Source organism: Idiotropiscis lumnitzeri, chromosome 11, assembly GCF_059441095.1.
Source record: "Idiotropiscis lumnitzeri isolate Australia: NSW breed Sydney's pygmy pipehorse chromosome 11, RoL_Ilum_1.0, whole genome shotgun sequence".
Taxonomy (NCBI): Eukaryota; Metazoa; Chordata; class Actinopteri; order Syngnathiformes; family Syngnathidae; genus Idiotropiscis; species Idiotropiscis lumnitzeri.
Window position 1 is genome coordinate 8,852,508 of NC_142401.1, and position 16,387 is coordinate 8,868,894.

The 16,387-nt window shown below is 42.0% G+C and overlaps 3 protein-coding genes across 4 annotated transcripts; 2 read left to right on the forward strand and 1 right to left on the reverse strand.

Annotated features, from left to right (window-relative positions):
• Positions 1-458: 458 nt before the first annotated feature.
• Positions 459-2,806, reverse strand: tsfm (Ts translation elongation factor, mitochondrial). Of its 2 annotated transcripts, none has more exons than XM_088308618.1 (6): positions 2,735-2,806; positions 2,276-2,419; positions 2,048-2,176; positions 1,706-1,828; positions 1,287-1,368; positions 459-1,167 (listed from the first exon to the last, which is right to left on the reverse strand). In XM_088308618.1, the coding sequence occupies exons 2-6, from the start codon at positions 2,357-2,359 to the stop codon at positions 773-775; spliced, it is 813 nt and encodes a 270-aa protein (XP_088164744.1). In that variant the 5' UTR covers positions 2,360-2,419; positions 2,735-2,806; the 3' UTR covers positions 459-772. The 2 variants fall into 2 exon arrangements, with proteins under 2 accessions (XP_088164744.1, XP_088164743.1); XM_088308617.1 differs by having other exon boundaries at positions 2,658-2,785.
• Positions 2,807-4,108: 1,302 nt separating this feature from the next.
• Positions 4,109-7,905, forward strand: endou (endonuclease, polyU-specific). Its single transcript, XM_088307961.1, has 9 exons — positions 4,109-4,255; positions 4,359-4,481; positions 4,669-4,791; positions 5,548-5,719; positions 5,804-6,009; positions 6,077-6,190; positions 7,110-7,216; positions 7,303-7,445; positions 7,533-7,905. The coding sequence occupies exons 1-9, from the start codon at positions 4,198-4,200 to the stop codon at positions 7,651-7,653; spliced, it is 1,167 nt and encodes a 388-aa protein (XP_088164087.1). The 5' UTR covers positions 4,109-4,197; the 3' UTR covers positions 7,654-7,905.
• A 5,654-nt stretch (positions 7,906-13,559) lies between these two features.
• Positions 13,560-16,387, forward strand: LOC148327248 (neurogenic differentiation factor 4-like). The gene is made up of 2 exons (XM_088309039.1): positions 13,560-13,754; positions 14,882-16,387. The coding sequence occupies exon 2, from the start codon at positions 14,887-14,889 to the stop codon at positions 15,808-15,810; it is 924 nt and encodes a 307-aa protein (XP_088165165.1). The 5' UTR covers positions 13,560-13,754; positions 14,882-14,886; the 3' UTR covers positions 15,811-16,387.

Here is a 16,387-nt window from a genome sequence, read left to right on the forward strand (position 1 = left end):
GACATTGAGCTACTACGAATGTTTGCTACTTGTATTCCAATCTACAGGTATTGGTTATTGCTTGCGCCATCTAATTTGGATCGTCAGAGATAATTGTGCCTTATGACTGCCTAGAACTCCACTCAGACATTTTCAAATATACAAAGATGTATTGGCAAAAAACAGCAAATGAAAGCAAATTGCAGTTTGCACAAATCAGACACGCTGGAGAGTTTCTTTTGTTGAATGCTCCAGGGTAGAAAAAGCAATCTGCAAAGTATGCACAGCACTAGTTTAAGATTCCTAAGAATTAAGAATTTTGGGCTACAATGCACCCAGATCGGGTCACGAAACATTGGTGCAAAATTATGATTGTGCCGATTGATTGTTGATTGAAAGGGGAAATGAAAGCTCTTTTGTGACACCGGCCCTGGAACTTGTCGTTAAGAAAAAAAAAAATCAACAATATAATATGGAGGTATTTTTAAATATGAATTTATGTGGCAGAAGTTTTAAATGGCGGTCCCGAAATTGGAAAGCAAATATTTTCTGTAGATGGCATATAGTGACCTGGCTCCATTGTATATTAACTAACAAATGAAAGGTCATGCAATAAAAAATATTTCCAAATATCGTTACACCATAAAAATGTGACTTAATAGTTTCGGGTAGTTTGTCCTCAGCCCCCCTTGTCTAGAGATGGAAAAGACGACAGACAATTTGAAATGATTAACAGTGAAATTCATGATTTAAAAAAAGATGATAAATTCATTGTGACGTGAAAAGAATTTCATCACTTTGCCTCTTCGCCAATGCTCTCTCCACACTGAAATCTGACAAAGTCCAGCACTCGAGCCTGCTGACCCTTAAGAAATTGTGCCACAGTCCTGCTGGGGTCTCCAAGGAAGGTCTGAGGCAGGAGGCGCGTCTCGCTTTCACCGCACGGCAGGTCATCCATGTTTCCAAGCGACGTGGGCGCCTCTCCCACGACGTGCTGTCCCAATCGATGTCCCAGACGTTGCCGTTCTTCTTCTTTTCCGCCCTGGAACACAACCAGGGCGCCGTAGCGTCCCATGGCCAACTCGGTCTGGCCCGCCACGCCGCCGTGAACGTACGAGCCAATGTTCCACTCGGCGGGGATTCTTATTGTGACCGCGCGCCTCACTGACATATTCTCACCCAGACGACCTGAGAACAGGACACACACTTGCATGCTTACTGAGCAGTATTTCTAAAAATGGAAACTTCAAGGGAATGAATTGGGACATTTGAGGGCTTTTCGATGCCCCTCTTCTATAGCTACTGACCTATGCTTAAAGCCACCTGATCAGCGAGGGTGGCTCCATCCGACACACTCAGTTTGCTCAGTTCCTCAGTTGCCAGGAGACTCTGGAACACATGCAATTACAAACATACTTTAAATGACATAAAGAAAGTAGTGCTATAATTACTGATTAGCAAGGAAAGGAAACTACAGATTGAAACAAAAATGGGTTCTTGTTGAAAGTTGTCCAATTGTATGAAGAAAAACAACAAGAGGAATCATTCCAGTTGTTCAATTCAAAATGCGTGCCTTCTATACAGATTGGTTATTATCATTTAATTACTGAGAAGCATGACCACACACATTTCCAGTGTCACCCTTTCTAGTTTTAGTTTAAGATAGCACTTGTACAGAAGAAAGGCAGTTGGGCCATTGGAAGAAAAATCTCAAACACGGCCCTACCTTGATGTAACCCGTCTGACTTTGGCTTTTATTTTGGTGGTGAGCCAAGGTAGAGAAGGCGACGTCTTTCACCAGCTGCTGAAACTTGTCATTACGGGCAACAAAGTCTGTCTCACAGTTGACCTGCATCATAGAGAGGAGTGAAAACAAATCAAATGGAATATATATATATGTCAACTTATACAGTAATATTCACAGGGGCGGGGATAGGGACGGAGTCCTGACATGATATGTACAAAAACCTCTACAGGTGGCATTTTTCAACAAAGAGCTCAGGATGAGGAAAACATGCAAATCGAGCCATTTATGAGTGAAATGTGAAGGTGTGAGAGATTACTGTACCTCCACCATGACTGCAACTTGATCTCCCACAAAGAGACCAATCAGACCCTCTTTAGCTTTGCGACCCTCCAGCTTGTTTGCTTTGCTCCAGCCTTCCTTCTGCGCCTGCTCGTGCAGCCAAGCCTCCGCCTGACAGATGGACACATCACGATCATCACTACACAGAGGCATCGCACAGCACAGCCCACTCAAGAGCATCACGTGGGCTCAAGAAATCCAAAGGCAAACCTGTGCTATGTCATTATCGAATTTCTCCAGCGCTTTCTTGCAGTTTATAAATGTGTAGCCGGTGCTTTTTCTCAGTTTGACCATGAGGCTCTTGTCAGCTGCCAGAAGACGATGACTTGCTGTGTGCAAAGTGTGCCTGCCGACCTGAAGGTGACACAGGATTGTGCACAGGCGTTAAGCCCAACTTCCCGTGCCAAGTGGACATAAAAAAATCATCCATTAATAGAACATGAATTAGTAAAGAAATTAAACGTTCCGGAAAACAGTCATTTGATGCATACACGAACTATAATGGAGCCGGCGGAGGAATACTGCACCGAATCAAATTAAACTTAAGATAGCAAATCAAAATAATATAAGCAACCGATCTCAGTCCGCTCACCTTTGCCACATTTTTACTGAGAGTCTTGAATAAAATGCTTAATGACATCTTACTAGCATCCACGCGTGTACACTTACGCAATATTAGTATGTGAATGTCATTGACATCCACGCTGACAACGGAAGCCGTTGAGAGTCAGACTAGTGTGCGTAATTATTCGTTTCTTTTATATTGCCCTCTAGCGTTAAGGAGGTTAACTACAATAAATAAAACCACCAGCGCGCTTCTTTTATTTTATAGTCTGCATGATTATTGCTTATTGGTTAAGATTTTTAATATTTATAATTATGTCTTTACATGCTTGATGGTGGACAGCTTTCTTTTAAAGAAATTTTTTACTCCTTTGTTTTGCCCCACCCAGATATTTCTGGTATTCTTCTTGCTCTGCTGTTCAAACTTGAATTTCTGGCTGCGGTGGAGCTCAATTTTTTTTTGTACTGACATCTTTTCTGCAGGGCGCAAGACTGATTTAAAACCTTGTGGCTTTCGTGTCACATTTGCTGTCATTCAGTAATTTAGTTGCATTTACACATAGTTACTTTTTAGTTATATGTGATTAAATGTGTAACTACTTAAACGCCACCAGGACTGTGAAATACCACTGAAAACTTAGGCGCTTTTTTATCTCTGTATCCATCATCTCCGGAGAGTTAGAAAGGCATCGCCCTATAGACAGAGAAGAAGGGTGTTGTGGTGGCAGATATTGCGCCCAATAATTAAAGATATAATTAGCTATACCTTAAAAAAGCTGAACACATTATAGTATGGCATAATTTATTTAATTCATTCATTTAATTACATGTGGAGTATCACTCGTGTGCCCGTGTAATAATAAAGGTTGCCTGTCTCTATTCTCTAACGGTATATTGTGCAACCCTAAAATATTGGAAGTCAAATATAAATTAATAGTGAGAAAATAATCACATTTGAAAATGCTGACAAAAAATAGCAAATCACAATGTCTGAATTTGCAATGTCAATTTTTACCTCAAATATTTCACTTAATTTTCTCTGCAGTTGGACATGACTTAACTCATTTGAATCCGGTCAGTCAGAAAAAACAAACAAAAAAAAAAAAACCTTTGTGAATTACAACATCTGACACACGGACAGTCCGATAAACAAATTGACATGCAGGCTTAACTATAAAGATTGACAAATAAGAACATTCATTAGGATGTATCCTTTCATGGATGATAATTAAATGTAAAGTGCAAAAGTTATCACAGCGCAACATTTGATACACCGCCAGAGCTTTTTCTTAATACATTAAAGTAGTGTTGGTGTGAAAAGCAGGTGTTGGCTTTCACAGAGAAAAGATAGCAAGTTTATTTGCACATTAAGAAAATCTATCTAGGGTCAACAATTATTAAGCCAATACAAATACCTGAGCGAAACATGTATAAAGTGCATTTTAGACATCTTGTGAAGTTGTGAAGTGACTCCTGCCATGTGGGCTGGCCGACATGTGACATGGGTTCTAGTCTATAAAAGGAAGACCACACCAAGGGTCCGTTCACCTTGTCACCTTTGAGCCAGGATGAAACTCATTGTTGCCTTTGGACTTTGGGTTACTCTGCTCTGTCGAGCACATAGTAGTAAGATGTTATTTCCTTCCACATCTGTATGGGTTTATATTTAATGACTGTAGCAGATCTTATTAGTGGGTCACTAAGAGTAATACTTCCTTTTGCCTTCTAGACTCCCTTGACTCATGTCAGAGTCGCTGTGGCTTTGGAACTGACAGTGACTTCTCCTGTCAGTGTAATCCATCCTGTGAGCGCTTCAGAGACTGCTGCTCTGACTATGCAGAACTTTGCAAAGGTAAGCGCTTGCTTTCTAAACCAATAAAAAAAAGACATCACGTATCAGCATGTTTAGTCAGATTCTCATCAAAATGTCACCTTTATCGAGCCAAGGTGCATTGTCTAGTACATTGGAAAGTACAATACATGAATTTACCACCAATATCTTACCATTGCATGTGTTCCCCTTTCCCTTTTTTTTTTAGTTGGCTCCACCTCATGTAAAGGCCGATGCAATGAGAAATACAACTCCCAAAATAAGTGCCACTGCAACTCCAAGTGCACGCAGAACAACAACTGCTGCGGAGACTATGCAGACGTATGCAACGGTAAGCCAGAGAAGAAAACAAGCTCACTCACGTGCATTGCTCTATTGCCTAATGAAGAACACTTGCTCACCGCAACGATGGACCGTGACCCTTAGTCACAATAATTACAGATAAATTAAATAGTCAAAGCAAAAAAAAAATGTACAATGTTTGCGCCAAGGCATTTTCCATTAGAAAAATACCAAGACACAAACCCACAAAATATTTATTGAGTATATAAAGAAATAGTGATGAACTCAATTTAATTGACTCACCTGATTTCCTACTCGGTGTGAAATCTGGGCCTTTTCAGTTAATAACAAGTGAGATTATCAACAGGTGAATACAGATATTATGCCACCTAGTGGACGAGCATTGTATTGTTCTGCCTGTCAATATATGGGGCCGTTATAGAGGGCTAAAATACATGATGTATACCGTTTTATTTATTTATTTATTTATTATTGGTGAGTGCAAGAATAAATGGTCGCTAAATATTGTTTACAAAAGTAAAATAAACAAATGTTCAACCTTCCTTCTTCTTTACGGCTGTAGAATTACAAAGAAATAAATACATTTAAAATAAACGGTACAGGTGAATGGGTCACGAAATGATAATATTCAGAACCTCTACAAGTGGCCAAGAAAACTGAACAGGAATCAATTACTCTACGCCACCAGCAGGTGTCAGTGTAGTCCGAGAGCAAACAGCTTCAAAAGTTTGTTTGCAGTTTTGGAGTCACAATGTCACATTATATCGATGGTGTACATGCGCAGGTGGCGAAACAGGAGGTGGTTCCGTGATCACCGATGCTGAGATCAAATCCATCTCTGAAGCACTTTACGCTCTGGACTCAAACCGGGCTTCGGCCTCACAGTTGGAGATTGACCCCCAGGTTTTGATCTCGGGATCTCAGAGCGGCTCCCAGGAAGACCTTTCCTCTCGCCCGTGAGGCAACACCTCATCGTTTAAAGGCGCTTTCAAATGTATTCCTTGTCAGTTTGACATCAGGTCATGTTTGTGTGCTTTCAGTTTTTTCCGCTTTCTGGATGAGAATGGTTTGTTCTCCAGGCCCACTTATGCGGCTCTCCTGGCTCTGCTGGACAACTACAACAGGATGACTGGACAAACAGAGGACGTTAGCTCAGAGGAGACGACTGAGCAGGATGTCTTCCTCAGGGAGACCATGTCCAACACCGAGCTGGGCCGAGAACTCTTTGCCTTCTTGTACACCAAGGGTAGGTCACGATGCACAAACACGCACATCCATATTTTGTCTAAAAAGATGTTCTTTTGCCCTTGAAGGTGTCTACAAGTCAGAGGAAGATTTCCTACATGACTTGAAGATGATGTGGTTCGGCCTGTACTCTCGAAACAACAGGAAGATGGATTCCAGTGGTTTTGAGCACATTTTTGCAGGTTTGACGCAAAGTAATATAATCAACATATTTTCAACTAAGGGCTGCAGACAGAAAAATTGAAGGACACAGGAAACACTTTTTTTGTTTATTCAACATGCTAAAAACAATCTGATTGGTCAAGACGTGTTGACCAATTCAATATATTTAAAGAAAAAAAATGCTGTGACAAAACAAATATTTGGTAACAACAAGTCTACTTTTTCTCTCATTTTATGTTATTGTTTAATGTCGTCGCATTATAGAATAAAACAGAATTGAGATTTATTGCCATTTGTGCAAGTTGGGCAGATTGGATTTTTCACAGGACATGATGATGCATTGTGAATTTAAAAAGTTAATCAATTGTACCACATAGCAAAAATTACAGGATACAATGATAAATTGCAATGACATGTACCTGCATGAGATAAAACAAACTTGCCCTGGGCCACACTGTAGTTAGGGTCTGCCTCAGAAATCATCTAAAAGTGAAATTTCCTTATAAAAAAAATTAATTAAATAAAAGCTTGAAATCAGAACTAAAAAAAATGTCCGAAAAATCTTAAAATAGCTCAACATTATAAAAATAAAGTTAAAATGCCCTTTTTGTTACAGAATTAAGAAAAAACGAAGTAGACTCTAGACACAGCAGTTGTTTTAGCAGGCCCCGTACAATTATGTGGCGGGCCCGATTTGGCCCTCAGGCCTTGAGTTTAACATCTGTCCCACTAACCAATACTGCTCTCTTTGATATCCAGAAGAAAGGTTGACATAGACAAACCACCATTTAGTTCCATAAATCAAATTCATGCACCATAACAGACGTTATTCAGTTTTCAAGCTCTTTTGAAAATTGACACGCAACAAAAATTCAAGCATTTTTATGAAGTGTCAGCGCATATAAGAATATAAAGAATGGAAATGTCTTTGTGTTCCAGGTGAGATCAAGGGAGGGAAGGTGTCAGGCTTCCACAACTGGATCCAGTTTTACCTTCTTGAGAAAAGAGGGCTCCTGAATTACTACAGCCACAGCTTCAACGGGCCCGTAAACACAAACTCTTTGGTTCTTTGTCATGCTCTAACCTGCTTATTGCGCTTCCTTCACCTTCTGCCTCATCTTCCTACTCGCAGTGGACAACCTACCCGGACGTGCTGGGAATGCAGTTCAAGTGGGATGGCTACTTCAAGCAAGTGGGCTCTGCAGTCATTGGCTGCAGCCCCGAATTTGACTTTGCCATTTACAGCCTGTGTTACATCACCAGGCCCGGAAAACAGTAAGCGTCGTCGTCGTCTTGTATCGTCAGCTCATCTTTGCTAGATTTGATTCACAATTTTTTTTTTTTTTTGTCATCCATTCTCAGATGTCGTTTGAGTCTGGGTGGAAAGGACCTGATCATCCAAACATACACGTGGGATAATTCTTACTACGGCGATGGGAAGAAATATATTGGCACAGCTTACCCCGCGACACCCAGGACCTGAACGACCCATGCAGGAGTCTCTAGTTGTTTATGTTGTGACATTCCTACGCAAACAAACACATTGACTGATGAGGAATATTGAGGAATCACTGTCTTGTGAGTTGAAAGATTTTGAAAGATTTGACTCCGAAATGCTTTAATAAAGCAATTTCCAAGTGATGTAACGGTACAAACTATTTTGCCAAAGGTTTTGGGACACCTGGACACAAAGAAAATATGAAGTCTGATATAAATAAAACATTAACAACGTTTATTTATTGAACTTTTTTCAAGTTCGGCGGGCCGGATTAAAACGTTTAACGGGCCGCACGTGGCCCCCGGGCCGTAGTTTGCCCACACCTGATCTAGAAGAACATTTGTGAGGTCAGATCGTCTCAAAATCTCTGTTCTAGTTCCTCTCAAAGGTGTTTGATGGGATTCCAAACTAAACACCTCGCCGTACTTTGTGCACTTTTAACGACGTTCTCTGAACTGTTCCTAATCAACTGTCCCAAATGAGTTGTGACTTACCAACGGTTTCTCAACATTTGTATGCACAAGCGCATAAATAAAAAGTAAACGCTGTGTCAAATTGTGCTGAAATATTTGTGAGGAGCATGAGAATGTGGCGCACCGGCAAGGGGCAGGATCCAACTGCGCGTAATGGGGCACAAAATGGCCATTTACACACCCCGAGTGGGTACAATACTGACACCAGCCCTTGAGTAGAACGAGCATGTGTCCATTTGACACAATTGCTTATTGTCTTCGACGAAAGCCCTAAAAAACAGTCTTTGCGGTACGGACCGCAGAGACAAAAAGACATTAACCGATGCTGTTCTGCTTGACCTGCTGCAAACAGTAGTCACCAGCTAAACCTGCTCATATCAGCTGTCTATAAAGCTGCAGCGTTTATGTGTGTGTGTCCAGCTGGGATGGGGGGTTGATTTGAGTCTTTTTCACTCATCTAGGGTGACTAACAGGATAAATTCGGGTCTGCCGACAGAACAGGGGGACACACTTGCAGCCGTGTTTAAAGAAAGCATTACAGGAGATGGATCTGCCACTGATCCCATTGTCCACTCGTCTGTGTGCATTCATGCACAATGAGAGCACAAGAGCCGTCAGTTTGGAGCAAAAACTCAGAGTCTCGGTCATTCATCTGCTCCGGGCCTCACATGCAGTCGGCGTGTTGGAGGGAGGGGAGGCGGGACAATTTCTCCTGCAATTTTGTCGCCGAATATCGAATTTGCTGAGCGGGTGACCACTAAATTGGAAGAGTAAATCTTCTTTCTATTCACGCAGCCGTTTTTGCAGCCCAAATGGAATTCAATTAAATCACAGTGGGGCAAATAAAAGAAAAAAAAAGATTCAATTGTTTCTTTTGTCATTCACACAACTTCATAATCGAATTATAGCTGGCCACCCGCCAGCGTGTCCTTGCATCTCCCCCAAATTGGCTTCTCCTGGCAGATCTCGTGAGCCACCTGACTTTTGTTTTGTAATTATATTATCCCGCTCTGTGTGTAGCGTGTTGCGGCTAATGGCAGCGCGGGCTAGCCCAGCTGCACATGCAGAAACAAAGCTGCTTACGGGCCCAGACAATAGGCCCGTGAAAAAGGGACGCCCGAAGGCGGTCAGCCAATGAGCACGCTCGACGGGGGGCCAACAGCGGCTTTAGAGAAGGGTTAAGGGGGTTTAGCGAGGCGAGGGGGTGGGGTCGAGGGGACTATTTTATCCCGTCGTGGGGTCCATCAATGAGATGGTTAGTAGGGGGACACATGGTCAACATCACCCCAGTCTCCCCCGGGTCGGCGCCGGGCTGGAGGGAGGTTCAAGTGTGGCATGGATGTGGGTCAATTCAAAAGTTGATGGGGGACCATGAAACTCGTAGCAACGTTCATTCTCTGCACTTTTTGTATCCTCGCCATATTGTCACCGCTATTAGCATATTATAATTTTTTGAGGTGAACGCATACATATGGGGAGTTGCAGTCTCGGCTGAGTTGGACGTATTAAACGGTTGAGTATTGTAAACCAGCGTGGACTCACAATAACTTTGGTTTCTTTACTTTTAAAGATTATCCACTGCGGGGAAAGTAAGGGGGGAAAAAAGTGTGGACAGTAAACGCAAACACAACCCATGTTGGTCCACTTTCCATTACTGAAAAAAAAAAAACGGAAATAGAAATGAACGATTCCAGAGGCAAAACTTGAGCCGTCATAATGTCTTTGTTAACGTTTTAAGCAATTTTAAGTAATATTTTAACAAGTTTGCACCAACGTGAATAACTGCGCATGGCAGTAAAATTAAAATTTTGGAGCCTTGGGATACAGCATTCTTAAACATTATACTTCATAAAAATATGCAGTTGCAGATACAATGCAAAAAAATAATAATTCAACCAATTTGGAGACATTGTCTGCTTCATTTCAATGGACATGTGCTGTTCCTTCTGGTGTGTGCGCTTTGGCCACCTCGTGGCAGTATAATACAGACATACGAATAAATACAGATGGTCTTCAATAAGTTGCAGTCACATTATTTGTTCTTCACAGAGGATAAATAATCTATTCTTGACTATTGCTGTATTAAATAATTATTGTTTAAAAGGGTTAAAAGTCTGATGCTATTTATTAGCCAATTTATGGTGTTTTGCATTGTTTGTTAGCATTAAGCAAAACTGGCCAAATGGAAGCTATGTGGTTGTTTAAATACACAATGGGCCCATTGCCGTTTTCTTTCATTTGGTATTTGACTTTAGATGGCCACAACCAGAAATGGGCGTTTGCGCCATTGTGGGGGTGAACACATCCAACTTGATTTTGTAGGCGTGCGGTCTACATAATGGACTTGTTGGAGTTCAAATTCTTTTCTACAGTAGAAACAATAACTAGCAACTTTATGGTGTGGCAATTAAAATACATATCATAAATAAAAATAAAAGCATACTCTTGTTGAATTAAATGTCAAATTCGTATTGAACGCAAAGAAAATTAGTGCTGACCGCTGGATCTGAGTTGCTGGCCAATTTTTGGGGAAGTATCAAGTTTATGGCTTTACATGCAATCAGCTGAAATCCCCTTCGTCTTCGCAAATGAACACACATGCACACTCTCATACATACATGTATGCACTCCTCACGCTGTGGAGGTGACTTCTCTCCATGGATTTTGAGTACAACAGATGGACAGAAGCCTCTATCCCCAACAGTCACACACATTGAAGCACAAGCGATTCGAAGGGAATTGGAGATTGTGTGTGTGCCCGTTCCGTGTCTACTGAAGTGAGGTTGGATGGGTTCATTTGGAAAAAAGAAAATATTACAATCACTTCAGCGATACTGTGCAGCTCACACATGTCTTGGAAAGACAGGATAATGCAAAGTGTTCTTACAGAGAGATCGGCTGAGAATGGATGAACATTCCAGCCACTGTAAAAAGACAAAAATGTTTGCAATGTGCTTTTTTTAAGGAGAAAAACGGCACTTTGAAACATGCTTTAATGACATATGTAAATAATTCATCACAATGCCACTTTTTTTGTTTCAATTTCAACAGAGATTGTGCTTCCTCCTTCTGGTGTGTCCCCTCAGTGAGCCATCGTAATATTAGTCAATCTTTGCAGAGGATAAAGAAAATATGCCTTAGCATTGTTATATTGTCTGTCTACATGTGTTGTGCCATCGTTTGTGTTCTGTCTCTTCAAAGCTTATGACACCACAAGAGGGTAGCAAAAAATCGCTTAAAGCCACTTTTTGCTAAACCTGCTTGTTGTGAAGTGAGTTGAGTCAAGAGTCAAATTTCTGATTGTAAGTCAAAGCATTTCCTCAACGACAGCGTCAATCATAAGTGAGCAGTTACCGTCGTCAAGGCGAATTCTTTGCTTCTAAAATTGTGCAGGTGTACCTAATGAAGTGGCCAGTGAATTAGCACATGTAGCACTTTTCAAACATATGTTGTTTAAAATAAGTAGGGCAAAAAAAGTGAGCAGATTTCCGTCCCTCGCCCCTCCCCCCATCAAGAAAAAAAAAAAAATGCAGCCTGCAATGAAATCCCAAATAAATGTATGTAGTTGGGCATCATGGTGACTAGAGTGAGGAGGACACAAGGTCTCGGCGAGCTAGCGTCTCTCCAGGGGAGGCAGTAGGCCCAACATTGCAATTCCCAATTCAGGCTGCAGGTGTGGAATCGGATCGCCCGGGAGATGAACAGGGACTGAGCAGCTCACACTCTGGCTTTGCACTTTATACACTTTGCACTTTTCGGCAGGGTAAATAAATACCAAGGGGGAGAGTCTCAGTCCTCATCTCGTTCCGATTCTGACCTCTTACTCAACTAAGCCAAAATCATCTCTGTGACATATCTGACATTTTAACGCCAGCATGCATTTTATTTTTTGAAAGGTCTCGTGTTCAGTGTGTTGTTTTATACTGATAATGATTAATTTGTGTGTAACTTCTTTGCATAATCCTTCCGGTTTCTTGCACATGCATTAGTTTGGTGACGACCTTCTTTGAATGCCTTGAAAACACATTTGGCTGGCTTCGGGCGGAAAACTTGTACTTGCAAAATCGTGACTTTTCAGGTGACATGCATGGCGCAGGACTGACTAATTTGAAGAAAAAAAATGTGAAATTTACACAATTGGTGCTTGTGAATTTGCCGCCCGACACCAGCGATAAAGCCGACAAAAGTAATCAAAGACACTTTCAATCACATATCTTGTAAAAAAAAAAAAAAAAAAAAAAAAAGTATGACTCAATCCATGGCTTTTTATCACATCAAAGCAAATGTTCTAAATGCGGGCCTTTCTGGCATTTACATCAAATTTGTGGTTTAAATGATTAAACATTACATTTTTAAAATCTCAACCATTGTAAATATTTAGAATGGACATAAATGACACAAGCCTCGGTAATAGATTGAATGCATTACAACTAAATGATTAAATTATTTACAGTTCAATAAAAAATATATATGAAAAAAAAAAACAATTATGCATTGCCTCCTAAAGTGTCCTTTAATCTAACTCACACTTGAATGAATTTCTAGTGATTCCCACTGGCGCAAATGAAAATGTCATCCTCAATAAATGCCAAATTGTATCCTTCTGAAATGAAACATGTAACTGACAGTAAATTTCTTATGATATCTGATATAATACGCTGAAACAGTTATCACCCAAAAAAACCACAATACTTCATTCTAACCCATTACAAAGAACAATCATTTCATGACAATACACCTGAACAAGTACAAAAAAAAAAATAACAACCTAATAAATAAAATTGTTATAATATGCATAATTATTGCATAATATGTTGCTTTCATTTAGTACATTTTGCGGAGAAAAATACAGTTAATAAATCGAACATTCCTCTCTGCAGCTGAAAGGAATACGCAAATACATCCCATGACAAAATACAGCCAGTAATCTAATTTGTTAGGTTGAAATATAAACAATTGTTAGGTTGAAATGTAAACAATAAACAACAACACATCGTTGCCAAATATTGTTTCTGTTTCCGTCTGTCATGCTTTATAACGAGTCAGGAATTTTTAAACGCCATTAAAAAGTTATTTCCTTCTTGCCCCGCTCTCGCGTGCGTCGGGAGTTTTGGCGCTGTGTCCACGCACGAGACATCTCGAATGCGAAACCACCTCATGTGGTCTGACTTGCCTCTTGGGTGAGATGAACTTGTGCAACAGTTTAGCAAGGGGACGGCTGGCTGCGAGAGGGCATGCAGCAAACACCTGCTCGCATGCAACTTCAAGCTGTCACATACAGTTAAGCTCAGGCGGCTGAGCGCGTCTCCCTAAACGTGCAACAAAGGCCCCCCCCCCCCCCCCCCCCCAAACAGCACACACACACACGCACACACGCAAGCAGACACGCACGGGGGGCGCCGTGTGGGCCTGAAGCCACGGGCCGGCCACGCGCAACTTGGCTGACGGGAGGAGGAGCTTGTAAGTGGAGGTTAAAGCCAGAGCCCCTGCAGGGTGACCCTCAACCGAGACTGCGCTGCAGCTCTGCAGAGGCCCACAGCCACACATCTCTGATTGATGGACAGACGTGACAAAGTTTGACTGTTGGACGGACGACAAACTTCGAGAGGACAGGTACGTCTCTTATGAGTATTCTTGGTGTTCATGAGTTTAGCTTTTCACTAGTTTTCAAAGACGACTAGACGAGAGCATCCTCGACAAACTTAATAACGCAGCCAAGAGAGAAAATAAACGCAATTTGTGACCTGTAAACATCCAAATAATAGTTTGCTCTACCTCTTGTGCTATTAAACAAATGGAAGAGGGAGAGAATATTTCTGCAAATGGAGATAGATGCATTTCAATTCATCCAGAGTTCTCTGTCGTCTGATCTGGGGTCGCCAGGGTTCCATTTTAATCCCGTGGTCGCCGCTTCATCCGCGGAGTAAATCCTACGATGGCCCAGATTGGAGTCTCAACCTGTCAGTGACTTTATCCTCCCGGGGCTTTACCAGTTCAGACATTGACTGGGATTACAACCAAGTGAGGCAAAGAGACAAGGAATTGGATTGCATAGATGGGTGGAAACTTGCTTTCTGAATGCTTGTCAAAAAAAAAAAAGTTTGGCTAATAAGCAACTGTAGGACAAGGAGAACTGTCCGGTGCTGAAAAATACAGTATATTAAAACGACTACAATCGTTACCCAAAACCCAGATAAAGTACTTGCATGAATTTAAAGTTGTTTTGTGATCAAAGACGGTGTTTTAGATTTGATTATGAATCCTCAAAATTATGTAAAAGGTGTACACGTCCAATCCTGCCTTCACACATTTTAGGGACATTGCAGTCATGACAGACACAAATTCAGTTGCAACTTCTACTTGAATGATTAAACATGCTGGTCGCAAACTTAATTAAAAATTAAAATGGTAGAAAGTAGCATATTATGCAAAAAAAAAAGAGTAAATGCTGAATCCCAGTGCTGATCTGAGCAGCCACCACCTCAAATTTAGTGAGACCATGAAAGATTTAATGCATACTGCGTTTAAAAGGATAATAATACTCAGTTTTATATGAATGAAAAATATATTTGTATTTATTCTTCCCTTCGATAACCAAAACCTCACTTACAAATAGTAATGTTATAATCTATAACTAACTCAGCCATATTATCTAGAAAACATTCCATCCCATCAGATTACGCAATGAAGCGAAGGAAGTGTTGTATTAGCGCTCACGCTAACGATTGTGTCGCTTGCAGAGACGATGATGATTAAGCCCTATGCCAGACAAGGGGAGGGAGAGGAAGACGTCAGCCCCGTGCAGTGGATGGAGGGTGACCATCAGCTCAGAGAGGAGGGCAGCGAGGAGGTCGAGGAAGACGACAAGGAAGACGAGGGAGGGCAGGAGGGTGAAAACGAATCCAAACAATGCAACCCCAAGAGGAAGCGGGTGACCAAAGCCAGGCAGGAGCGCTTTCGCGCCCGGCGCGTCAAAGCCAACGCCAGGGAGCGCTCGCGAATGCACGGCTTGAACGACGCGCTGGAGAACCTGCGCAGCATCATGCCCTGTCACTCCAAAACCCAAAAACTGTCCAAAATCGAAACCCTGCGTCTGGCCCGCAACTACATCTGCGCACTCTCCGCTGCCCTAGAGGGGGGTCTTTCCATGGAGAGCCGGGCATTCATGGAGACCCTGTGCAAGGGCCTCTCGCAACCCACCAGCAACCTGGTCGCCGGGTGTCTACAGCTGGGCCCGGCGCCCGGTGTGGGCGCGAGGCCCGACGACAGAATCCGGCCGCCCCCCGTGTCTCTCGGAGGCCTGGCGAGCTACGCCTCCCCGGGCCTGCCGAGTCCGCCCTACGGCAGCTTTGACTCCGCTCACCTGCTCCACCTGAGGGCCGTGAAAGGAGGTGCGTACGAGAGCCACTCGCCAAATGAGTATAACACGGGCGGGGTGGGGACGCCCCCCTACGAGGGCCCCCCTACTCCGCCCCTGAGCATCAGCAGCAACCTGGTCAGTAAACAGGAGCCGTCACCTCACTACTTAGCCCCGTCGCACTACTCCCCGTCCCCCGTGGACCACGGCCTGTACCCGCCTCAGAGCGGCTATGGCGTGCAGCCGTCATATGACTCCTACCATCCGCCTCACATGACCCCCCGACAGATAACCCCCGTCTACAGAGACTAACAAAAACTCCAACTATGTGATCAGGTGTGGGGTGCACAAAAAAACTAGTTGAATAAGTTAGAAAATGCTTGACGTACTCTAAGTTGCATATTTCTTTCCAAACTGATAACCAAATGGATCCAAATGGGAATTCTCATGACGGATCATTCCGCAATGTCCGATTCATAAAAGCACTTCTTTTTTTTTTTGGTAGCAACAAATATTCTACATAAATGTAATGTATTTTTATTTATTGCTTAATTTAATACACACAATATTTGATCTACTGTATATGTGTTTTTAAGATTTGTGGTGTCATTCCTTGCCATGTTTCCCTTTGTACGTAGTTTTTTTTTTTTGTCGTGTGTCACCTAATTTGGGAAGGTCTGTAAATATTCCTTTTTGTAGCACTGTGTTGTAGATCTTTAAGGAAAAGAATATGAAGAAGAAAATGAATGAGCGGTTCGCAAGAAAAATGTTACTCTCAGGTTAGCAAATGTTTTAAGATGAAATGGACATTACTTCCATAAAATGTTGGCTTTTGGACTTGTATTTGTTTCTTTTGGATATTGACATTAAAAGATGGATGATCAACTGA